General features: G+C 36.5%; 1 protein-coding gene across 10 annotated transcripts in view; it reads left to right on the top strand.

Moving 5' to 3' along the window:
* The window catches only part of SOX6 (SRY-box transcription factor 6), a 375,192-nt gene that overhangs the window by 298,269 nt on the left and 64,542 nt on the right, over window positions 1-12,381 (top strand). For all 10 annotated transcript variants that reach the window (XM_074885126.1, XM_074885127.1, XM_074885121.1 and 7 more), the window contains one exon: window positions 8,633-8,782. In XM_074885126.1, the coding sequence (XP_074741227.1) occupies window positions 8,633-8,782 (150 nt within the window). The remainder of the gene's footprint in view (window positions 1-8,632; window positions 8,783-12,381) is intronic.

Below are 12,381 nucleotides of genomic sequence, written 5' to 3'. Positions count from 1 at the left end.
GACACTTTTGTTTTATGAGTCCTCTTGCTGAGCTGTAAATTATAGTAAAACATATAAGGAGTGACAGAAAGAAGTGCTGATTTGAACCTCTGACCCATGATCGGCATAAAAACATAAGATAACTCTTTCAAAGGACTACTGAGAGCCATAAATATTCCATGGTCCACTTAAAGTTAGGGCCTTTTAACAAAATAAAGCTGTTATTTTGCATAAGGGGATCTTGGCTCTGCGCTACTACAACAATACAAGCTGCAGTATCTAAAATGTGTAGAGATTCTTTTATTTTTGGCATGGGTTGGCCATTTTCCGCAGCAGGGCAGTAGAAGCAACGAGAGTGTTTTTTCTTTTCCTGAATAAGTACGATGAATCTGTGGTCACTAAAAGGAGTTGGAACTGGCAGACGCTCAGTGGTGAAAGTAGGTATCTGTTACTTTGCAGCTTGAGAGAGAGTCAAAACAGGCATGTGTATCTCCTAAGTAGGAGACAGGAATTGAGTGGAATTTAGGGCCACATAAAAATTTCCCTTGGCAATATATAGAATAGCAACTGAAAGACACTGAAATTACTGGTGTTAATAGTTAAAAAAACCCTAAAGTGAATGAATATGAATAACTGATAAAATCATTCTTTTAGCTGAGAGAGATTTTTTTTTTTTTTTCCAGTAGATGCACACCTGAACATATAGGGAAAACTGAAGTCTTCTGACTCCACCTGTGACTGCAAAATGTATTCTTTGTATTTTCATAAATACAGTTAGTTTGCATGTATTGGGATTTAGTAAATCTGAGAGAACATTAGCCAGCAAGTGCATAAATAATCACTGCAACAATCTTTGTTTTTATGACATTAGTTATGACAATTCATTAGCTGCCTGTTCATGTTACACACCGTAATGCCTTTTTGCAAAGGTTTTTGCATTATTATAAGAAGTAGAGACTATTCACACTCTGTAACAATAAGCAGACTCTGGAGTAGGGTGATATACGGGTGTTTAAAATCAGAACGTTATGTCCACTATGGATAGGTTAGGCATGTACAAACAATGGAAAGGAAAGAATGATGCTGTTAAAAGGAACCATGTACATATATTATGACACTTGGTTTCTATAGAGAAACAGAAGTATTTGCGTGTATTGTTACTTATTATTTACTGTATTTCTAAATTAAGCACTTTTTCCCTAATTATTACTCCAACTTCATGTAGCTATACTTGATCAATGCCATTTCAGATATACCCATGTAAAGCCAAATAGTTCTCACTTATTTAGCATTAACCTATGAGTTAAATTGAAGTTGCATACTTGTTGGTTCTTAAATAGTAAGCTACTGTTATCTGCATGATGGCACAAGTGAAAATGAAAGGAGGGTCTGTCCCACAGTACTAGCAGATCTATAAAACTCACCTTATTTTGATTTGTTAACATTTTTCTTACAGCAAACTGAGAAAATGCTACTGAGACATAAAAGTTAATCAAAACAAATTTATAAAATATACTGTTTTAACAGGTAGCACACGCACAAATATATTGTAAAAGAAAAGAAAACGTACTTTTAGCACAAAATGTATGTATTTGAAAGGATCTTGTTTTCATTTAGCAAAAGCTTTGATTTTTCCAAATTTCAGATTTTTAAATTCAAATAAGGGTTGCTTTCATGTGTATGTACATTTCCTTTAACAATTTCATAGGCACCTTTCCTTCTATTTCTCCTCCTTCTCCTTTTCCTTTTGTGTGGAGAGCACTGCTAGGACACAGATGCTGAGCTATGGAAGGTGTTTTTCTGGTGATGGCATCTGGCTTCTTGGCAGACTCTACAGGCAATAGCTGCCTTTGAGTTGCCCCTGGGTTTGTCACATGGTTAAGCTGCTGACGAGTTACTTAGGCTGTCTTGTGTTTCTGGATGTCATTTTCTGTTAACCTACCTCTCATTCTCAGGATCTGCATCAAAATCATCTTAAAACAAAGAGAAGAGTAACCATGTGCTTTTTTTAAAAACGTACATTCATGAGCCAATAACCCCGTTTTCTACCTTGGTGCTGTAGTAGAGGTCTCAACTGCAGTGTTTGTCACTGAAGTATTTGGTGCAAAAGACATGCCAAATACAAAAATGGCATTTATATAAAAAGAAAATAAAAGGAAGGAATAAGTACAATCAACTTTACTTTAGAAACAGTTCTTGCACTTAGATTAAGATGGGTGTGAAATTTTTAGGTAGGATATTTATGCTTATGCTCTGCTTTTTGAAAAGGTTACCTTGCCTGAACTGCTGAAGGCTATAGCAGTGGCGTTGGGCTCAGGTCATCACTTAACCTTTATTTCCATAGTTATTATCTATAACACCCAAAACATGGGTTTGAGCACTAATCCATTCTTTCTCCAAACAGAAAAAAAACTTTTTCAGAGACTCTGTTTCCTTTAATCTGTTTGCCATCAAGCCTATTTTAAGCACCTCTACACCAATAATAAAAAATAAGCAGTCCCACTGAAGGTGGGATTTTTTGTTTTGGGTAGCTTCTTTTCAGAAATGTGCACTGGAAATAGTAAAGATTTTGCTGGTTTTGCTGAGCTTGTAAAAACCCTTTGTGATCAGACAGTTCTAAGTATTATTATTGCATGTTATATACTCGGAAGGAAAATTTTGGAATTATAGCTTTGCAACACTATGTACTAAATATACTATGGAAAAAAATAACTGCATTACCTCTTGTAGTGCAGGATTTCAACAGCACTTGCAGTCACTCCTTAGAGTTTTTCATCTTTAGAAACCAAATTACTCATTGTCTAAATAGCTGAACTTTCATCTCTATAAATAAGATATTTCAGCTTTGCACAATTCATTTAAAATGCTGACAAATAAGGATTCTCACTTGATTCTCAGTAGTTTTATTGTTCAGTTTCATTTACTGTAGCAAATGTATTTGTTGAAGATGTAACATAGGACTTGTATTTTTAGTAATGGTAAACTTTAGAATTAATCAGGGAAATTTAGTATTCAGAAAATTTAGTATTTGTTTCTGAGAAAAAAAAAGATAATTCTAGCACCTTTGGAGAAATAATGCACAAATACAGAAAAAGGAGAATGTCTTTTCATTTTCATCATAAATCTTTCAGAAAAACAAAACCAAAAGATAAATGTTTCTAGAACAGATCCCTTCTTTCTCCTTGAATGAAGCTGCCTTCTACTGAGTTTCTTTTTGGGGCATCTTCCAAGTACACGCATTGCAATTCATCGTGCTAGGCCAGCCCTCATCACCTGCACTTTGATTATCTGCTACACTGACTATTTGCAACCACTCTCTCTCTTATCTACATATTTCACATATGGCCTTCCTGTAGTTTCTTCACAATTCTGCTGCAAAGAATAGCAACTGAATTATCCCCACTGCTGTGACCAAATTCTCTGTCACCAAAGCAGTCAGTGGAAATGTCTAGCCCTTTCCCTTTTGTTCTTGTATATACAAGTGCAACTGCTCTCTCCATTTCCTCGCTGGGCTCATGTATCTAGAGAAACTGCCTCTCTCCTATGCAGCAGTCGATCGCTTTCTCTTTATTGAAATATCTTCTCTAAACAAACTTTTTCCATAAGGCCTGTCATTGACAAGCCACTGGTAAGAAGGTTATGATTATCATAATTCTGTGTTAGGTGGTAAAACAGCCTGTCACAAAGTTAACAAGTTGTTGTCAGTGCAAATCTCCGTTAACTGTGTTGATTGGAGGCCCATTCTATTTTCCTCACCATGTGTTGCTTCTGTAACATTTGATTCTCAAAATTCTTCACCTTTATTCATTCATTTAGACACAGATGCTGCAGCCTAAGAGGTAAATATCAGTATTCCTGCTGTAAAAAAGGGGAGCATCTGGTGCATAGAACTCTTTGCTCTGTGCCCATTTGTTGTGCTCAGTGTCATTCAACAGAGCATGTGTGTAGGAAAACCATAGGTCTATGTGCAAGCGAAAAGTCATATGGGACAGGGACCTAAGCTAATGAAAGAGTTTTGAGTATTGAAAGCTAGTTGAAAAAAATAGTTGAAAAACTATTGAAAAAATGTTGAAACCTGTGAGAGGGATATGTAAGCCTAAGGCCTTCGTCTTCTGGCAAGGCATGAATGAACACTGGCAGCAAAGGCAGTTATCCTTCTCTGTCGTGAAAATATCTCGCAAAGGCATGGTGGAACTTAGATGACGTTAAGAAAGGTTTTAACATTTGGATCAGTCAAGATGCTCTATTATTAATTCATAGTTTTTTTGACAAATTTTAGATCATGGATGATACTTTTTATAAAAAGAGTGAAGTGGAAATAATTCATCAAATGCCATAGGCAATTCCTGAAGCAAAAATACTCCCAGCACCACCCCCAGATGATTATTTTTGTTGGTTATTCAATTCTTCCTGAATGGTAGCTCTAAGCAATAGCAAAGGCTTAGTGTAAATTCTGCTGTTTACAGGTAAAATAATCAGTACGTACTTGTGCTGTGCTGTACCCATGCTGAGTACAGCGCTTTCCCACTCGTCTGTAATTTTTTTTTTTTAGGTAGATGAACATCATTCAGACTCATAGTGACCTCCAAATTTCATAAATTCCCCTTAGATTTTTAGTTGATTACAGCTGGAATAGAGTTTCGGTATCAAGTGCTTAAGTCCATAAGCCTGTAAGTTCCCAGGTGCCTAAATGTGAGGCTGCACTTGCCATTGCCTTAGCGAAGACTTGCGGCATTTCAAAATCCCACTCTTCAGTGTCAGATCATGACATCAGAAGAAACCTGGTTCTGAAAACTGTAAAACTACATCCTTGCTCAAGTACCTTAAGAGAGCTGGTTTTCGAAACTGTTAACTATGCAGGAGCACTCAGTAACTCAAAATCAGCACTACTTATATTTAGATTCCGGCAACTGGATTGTAAGAATCTAACTTAGCGACCTTTCAAAAAAATAAAAAACAGGCTATATATTTTTAAGGCTTCTTAAAACAATCATGAATACTTGATGGTTTTGACTATCTAACTTGTAATCAAGAACCTTCTGAGCCTGTGGTTGACATAACTGTTATGAAATGCTCTTCTCTTTATGTGCTAGACAGACATTGAAAAGAAGACATGTTTCAGTGTTTGAGGCAGGTTAATATTTTAGTCACTACTCAATAGTTGGTAGGTTGGAATTTCAGTTGAAAAAAATCCATTGAAACTTTTGAGCATTAAAAGCTAGCAATCAACGTTCATTCGTTGTTTGTTTGTTGTTTTTTTTCTCCTCCTTAGTCTTGCAAATAAAAGTTTCACAACCTGACCATCTCCAGTGTGAGGTCCTAAATTACCATTTTGAGCCACAACAGTGGTATTTGCAAAAATATCCATTTTTCCCCTGCAATGGTGGTGTGCACATATTTTTCCAGACTGGCTAGCTTCCCATACAAACTGGTATTTAGAAGAAGTTATACAGCCTCCCAGTGCACAGGGCACTGTTGCTAGTGCTAGTGTGAATTCTTGCAAGATTTGCACTCGTTTGTGGAACACTTTGTTTTAAAGGCTGAGCAAACCAGAAAGCTAATTACTGTTACTTATCTTTACATTTGCTTTTATGATGTAAAACAAATTTGTAGAAATGCAAGGCTAAAGCCAGTACTATGACCTTGGAGTAACCTACTGATGAATTATACGCGCATGCATATATATAGACAACAAAATTTCTTTTATTCTCTGTCTGCCTTTAGAAATATTTCTTCCTCACGCTACCTGCAGTACAGCCAATACAGCCCTCAACACACTGGGAGGGGTGTATAATTCTAATTTTATTCTGCTTTTAATGTTTGCTTTTCCAAAATCAAGCAGTTTCCTAGATAGTCACTATAACAGGCCTGCTTTTCTTGTTGCTATTTCTGTGATCCTGAAAGTGCTGTGGACATTTTGGTTGCCAATCCTGCTGGGGCTCAGGTGCCAGGTCACCGATGAGCCCTCCTCTGACCAGTGTCACACGCCTCTCTCTTCACGTTGACCTTGAGACATCAGGTCAAGATACAGCCACACCATGGGCTGTAGATTTTAGAGATGATGAACACACCTTTGCCTACTTTCATGGCTAACTGGGCTACAAGCTCCATTTGCCATGTGTGCCCGGTGCCAGTGCCCAGGTGCTGGCAGTGGCAGGGCCGCGGGGTGACCGCTGTGAGGAGAGGTGGCCGGGGCTGCCCCATGCTGGTTCCAGACAGTTCCAGCTGGTTCCTCAGCGGCTCCACCCCAGAGCCCAGCAGCCAGGATGGTGGCACCGCTGGGAAAAAATTCTCTGGAAGGGGCAAAATGCCACACAGGCAGCAAGGAGTGAGGGACGAAGTGTGAGGAACAGCCCTGCCGGCACCAGGCCGGAGTGGGAGGAGGTGAGTGGTCAGCAATGAAAGAGTGAAGGTCAGCCTGGAAAATGGCATGGATGGGGGATTTTAGGTTTTGTCTGTATTTCTCACCATCCAACTCTTGTAATTGGCAATAAATTACATTAATTTTCCCCAAGCCAAGTCTGTTTTGCCTGTGATGGTAACTGGTAAGTGACCTCCCTGTCTTTATCTCAGCCAACAAGCTTTTCCACCTTATTTTCTTCCTTGTCTTGTTGAGGAGGGGGAGGAAGAGAGCAGCTGGCTGGGCAGCTGGCAGCCAGCCTGGGTTAACCCACCACCCTATGCTGCTTGCCATCTTTGACTATTGACTTTTATCCTCTAAGAAAGACTGAATATCGTAGAAAGAGTAACTCATGCCCCACCTTTTTAGCCCTGATGGCTTACCTGAAAGAGAGAAGGGAATTCTTTTGAACTTTAGTTGATAAAATTGGATTTGTTTTTACATAGAGTTCCTTTCCTGCTCTTGAAAATGCCATACACGCTATATTAAGTACTAAAGTTTTAGTCTACTTTTAGTAAAATCTAAATCATCTCCCCAGATAGTTAAGTAGATGTTAAATAGGTTCCTAATGTTAAAAAAAAAAAAGAAAAAAAATAAGAAAAAAGGAAAATATTTTAATAGACAAAGTACAGAACACCGAGAAAGCCATTGTAATCTTTGGGGTTTCACTTTAAATTGTATTGTCTGTTTCCATAGTACAGTCTCTGATTATTTCTGAACTGAGAATGTGCAGGCTTTCAGGAGTTTGTGAAATGTGCTTCTTACTCTCATATAAGCAGAGCATTCTATTAAGCAAGCATAGACTGACCTGAAGAATATGCTAAAAAAGATAAGATCCCAGTAGTAGGGGTAAAAAACCCCACTTACTATTATATAGAGTGCTTCATTTTCATTCTCCAGGACATCATCAAAAGCTGGGAATTTTTTCTATTTTCAATTTTTCTAGTTTTCTAGCACAGGAAACAGTGGAACCTTAGCCAAAATATTTAAACACCATTGATTTCAAAATATTAATCTGTGATCCTTTTGTAGCCTCTGTGTGGTATTGAAAAGGGGTGGCAGGAAACAAACAAACAAACAAGAGTTTTCATTTGTCACCCAGAGTTCTGACTCTGCCCCTCCTTCACACGTTTGTCTAGCCACTGAGTCACTGAGCTTACAGTATTGTGTAACTTTCATTTCTGTGGAGGCTTGTTATATTAGAAAAATTGTTCCAAAGAAAGCAACAATTATGACATAAGCACATCTGGCTCTTGCAAATTATTCTTTATTAAGCTTTCATTTAATTACATGTGCTGAAAGGTCTGCTTTTGATTACTGTAATTTTTTTTATTTGTCCATCTGAATGATAGTAATGTTGGAAATTACATACAAACCACCTGGCTTTTTTCTCACTAATAAGGCAAAGTTTATATAGATTTATGTGTAGAAGAGGGATTAGGATCTTCCCTGTTTATGGTAGAAGAATTATTGCTGATGCTAATTCAAGGTGAGGGTTTAAATTTGGTCACTGGAAGGAAATTAAACCTATTTGTTTTTGTTCAGTAAACACTTCAGATTGGTAGGAATATTTTATTTTAATATACAAGTCTTTTATTATGTTTCAGTTAAACTTTTTGAAAAGTTCCATGGGGGTGTTTTTCTATTTTCATCACTATTTATAGGAATTTTTAAGCCTACATTCCTTATTAGCGTTTATAGAAGTTATAACAATCACTGTACACCGAGATGAAGACATACCCTATTGCCTATTTTAACTTTCACTGCTGTCTAGAGAAGATGCAGCATTGCCTTTTGGTAGCAAATGATTGCTATATCAGCTCCCAGTAGAAGTTCTGGAGCTGGTGGGTAATTTCTGGGTAAGAACAGAAAGACCTGAAACATTGTTGTTTCTGACAGGAGTTTATACCTCCTTTTCATAAACAGCCTTATAATTTTGCCAATTTTATTTTTAATATTCAGGCACAGTATAACCTTCTGCTCATTACCATGACCATCATTAGTAAGAGGGAAAAAAAAAAAAAATCACCTAAAAGTCAAATTAAGAAAAAAAGATATTGGTGTGTGTGTTTTCCAGTCTTTTTTTTCTTTTTGAAAATAACAAGGGAAAAGCCACAAACAAGAAAGTGCTGAAAAAAAAATCTATAATTCCTTTAAGAGAAGAAACAGCAGAGCAATAAAAAATATGTACATTTACAGCTTCTTTTTTTAGGAATTTTGCAGGAATATATTGTATATCTTCTTGTCTTCCAGCAACTGTATGCAGCTCAGCTGGCAAGCATGCAGGTTTCTCCCGGAGCCAAAATGCCATCTACTCCACAGCCACCAAATACGACAGGGGCACTCTCACCCACTGGGATGAAAAATGAGAAGAGAGGGACCAGCCCGGTAACTCAAGTTAAGGTATTTTTCAGTAAAGAAAAAAGTCAGTGTCTGAAAAGGGCAGTGAAATTAAATGGTCTATTTAATTGTTTTACAGTTGGAAGTAGAACCACATGAAAGTTCTTCAATATTCAAATAAAATGTTCCGTTTTAGTGCTGTATTATCAGCATAGAGAAGGGAAGAGAAAGAATTCACTTCTTGCTTCCAAAAATACCAGGCGTCCCTCTTCCTACCACAGGCAGCACAACAGATTCATCAGTAAAATGTGATATTTTCAAGATTTCAGTTTGTAATCCAGTAATGTGCTTAAATGGCGTCCATTTCATGAATTGTTTCACGTTGAACTTTTGAGTATCTTAAAATACAGCGCTAGCTTATATTGTTAGGGCAAGAGAGAGACTGTAGATCTTCTAATTATTTTACAAATCTCTAGCTGTACTTATTCTACAGTTTTGGAAAAAGCCTCACATAAAACTAAGATGTAAGTCAGGACTCCAGGGAAAACATTGTGTCACTGCAGATTGATTTGACTTTTGCTGATTTCACACAGCTGCTGACAACCGGGCTGCTCCTTGTTGGTTTTGCGCCACTGCTGAATGCTTGTGCCTGCTTATTCTCACTTGCTTGGAACCAGGCAGCTACAACATGGCATTTGCCAGCAGCTTGAAATGAACATCGTGCACCCCTTGAAATCTGTGGTGCAGCTAGTACCTTTGGGTGGAACAGGCTGGCTTTTATTCCTGCGTTCTCCTGTGGTTGTTCTGAATTTCATGAGACCAAATATGCTCAGAAACAATTTACTTCAAACTGTAAAAAAACACCAACATTCGGATGTTTTACCAATTTGAATGATAGTGCTGTAAATGCAGAACTATTAAAATAGATCTAAAGAAGGCAGATAGTGACTTTAGAGAGGGAGAGAGAATGTGTTTTTTTGCTAGCTGCTAACACCTCACAGGCACACAGTCCTTAGCCTCAAACCAGCCTGGGAAGATTTTACTCACTTGAGGTGAGGGTTTCTTTTTTTTTAATCTTTTGACATGAGAGTAAAATATCATTCGTTTTTTCATTATCATCAATCATCGTGGTAAAGTGTGGGTGAGTAGATATTTCTGCCTGGGCTGATAAATTTCCATGACACTTTTTTGCTAGGCTGAGAGTACTAATAAATAAAAACTATTCCATTATGGCTAGATCTAACATTTATTTAGCAAAGCGTTCACTTTACTTAACTGTAGATGTGTATTAGTCTAATATTTTACCTCTTGTAATCCAATGCCAGGCTTGAGAGCAGTCAGTGAAATTTACCACATATGCAGAGTTTGTTACGGTCAATACAGAAGCCACCAAAAGCAAAGCCCAACTGTTTCAGCAAAGTTGCCATAGTATAGCGATACCTAACACCAGTGATTTATGGTATTGAGAATATACTACTGACTACTTTAATGTGAAAAAGTAATTTCATAAATGAGTGAGCCAAATGGATCTACACCAAACCAAACCTTTACTATACGAGTAAAATTTTCCCTGGTTAAATTCAAGCACATATCTCCTTGAACCAAGGCCAATACCTTTCCAGCTTTGTGGCCAGCTGAGTCCTATTACAGAACTGACCACATGCAAATTCTTGGGGGTTTCCCTACATAATTTAACTTGAACGGACTGAAATGTGTATTAACAAGAAAGAAACCTTATTATTCTTATTTTTACTAAGCACACTGTTGCGTTGAAAATATTAAAGATAATTACAACTGCTTCATGTGGACAAATACCAATGAATACGGAAGAAATGAATTATTAGGATAAAAGCAGTACCTATATGTTGTCTTTGTGAATTATTACCTTCATAAGACATTACAGTTTTGATGGTCACACATTTAACAAATCCTCTATATTTTCTTTGTTTTTAAACAGTTGTTTGTATAAACTACATGTATTATTTATAGAAATAATGGAATTCTTTTACAGGAGTCAGATCTTTCAAAAAGTAATGATAGGGTTTTTTTTAAAGTCAGTGACCAGAATGTTTTCCAGCTTTTTGGTTGCCTTGCAGAAATGAGAATGCTGTCTGTGAAGTATAAACAAACAGGTTCTGGAATTGTTTAGAGTTTTTTTCACATGGTCGTATCAGTACTAGGCAGAAAATTATTTAGAAATTGAACATAGTAGCATAGGTTCGTATGTGTACATGCTCGCTGTACCTAGTCTGGCAAATTTCATAGTCTGAAAGGGGCTCTGAACTCTCACAGAAATGTATTGAACCGCTTTGTATCTGTGCAAGGAAACAGTTTGCATGTAAAAGTGGCCATGAAGCACAAGAATGGACTATGTCCCTTATACCTGTTTCTGCTTTCACTTGGACTCTGAACAGGTGTGGACATTCGTGCACACTGCAAGGTCAGGAAGAATAAAAATGTCATGCCGTTTTATGGAAACAATTTAAAATTGGAGATATGATGGCTTTATAAATACCTGTTGGTTATATTTTCCTGTTTAATACACTGTGTATGATCAGATGTACTTTGCTAAATCACTGCTTGACATTAAGGAGAATGGAAAAGATGAGATAACGTAATGTATTATTGTATTCTGACATATTTCTAAGCCTTGAAGTGATCAGTGCAGTGCTTTAAAATATGGACAATATTCTCTTATATGCAGCATAATTCTGCTTTGGGCATATTTTAAATGAGAGATCTATCTTACTAGGCTCTTTAATTACAGAAAATCACTGTTTTACAGTTTTCAAAATGCTCTGTCTCGTTTAACATATTAAGAAAAAGGAACAAACTCAAAGAATGGGTAGAAGGTTATATTGTGACTATCTATCCTGATCAAAGAAATTAATTGCTTGAATGAGTCTTCCAAAAATTAAGATGTTTCTTAGATTCATTCTCCTATATCACTGAAACAAGATACATGTCAGACAGAATTTCTTCCATAATTGCATATGAAAAGTATCAAAAAATATAAAAGTGCTGATAGTAGATTTACATATCCTTAAAAGATATTCCTTGTCTTTATGCAAATAAATGTACAGACACACTAAAGGTTGAATGCAGCAGAAATAACTACAGAATACAGAAATAATTACAGAAGTATCAAACAAGAAGCAGAATAGCATTCATGTGAAAAAAAATATTGATTTTACATAAATCTGTCAAAAATAGATGACATTTGTATAATAAAATATTGTAAAATATATAAAATTAAATTGTGGAAAATAAGATATATTTTAAAATGCATGTAGTAGGCATTCATTACCGTAGTAAGTCAAGGAATTTGAATTCAGTGAAATTCTTATCTTCTATTATGGGAGAACAGCATAGATTATTTTACTAAACAAAACATGCACTCAAAATAAGATGCATGGAATGTATAAGTTAGCAGCAGCATTAAATGTGGGCCAAAGAACTGTCAGGGTTTCCAAATGATTCTTTCATAGAAGTACTTCTGATTCCCTAGTTTCTAATACATTTAAAAATAAGCTACATAACTTATATTTATAGTGCCAGGAACTTTTCAAATAGAACCAATGCAAAAGCATTACTGAGCTGCTGGAAATTTTAAATAATTCTTTGTAAATGCCCTAGGTTAATTTAGATCTCTGAAAACACAT

Source organism: Strix uralensis, chromosome 15 (assembly GCF_047716275.1).
Source record: "Strix uralensis isolate ZFMK-TIS-50842 chromosome 15, bStrUra1, whole genome shotgun sequence".
Classification (NCBI taxonomy): domain Eukaryota; kingdom Metazoa; phylum Chordata; class Aves; order Strigiformes; family Strigidae; genus Strix; species Strix uralensis.
This window is presented reverse-complemented; position numbering and strand designations above follow the sequence as displayed.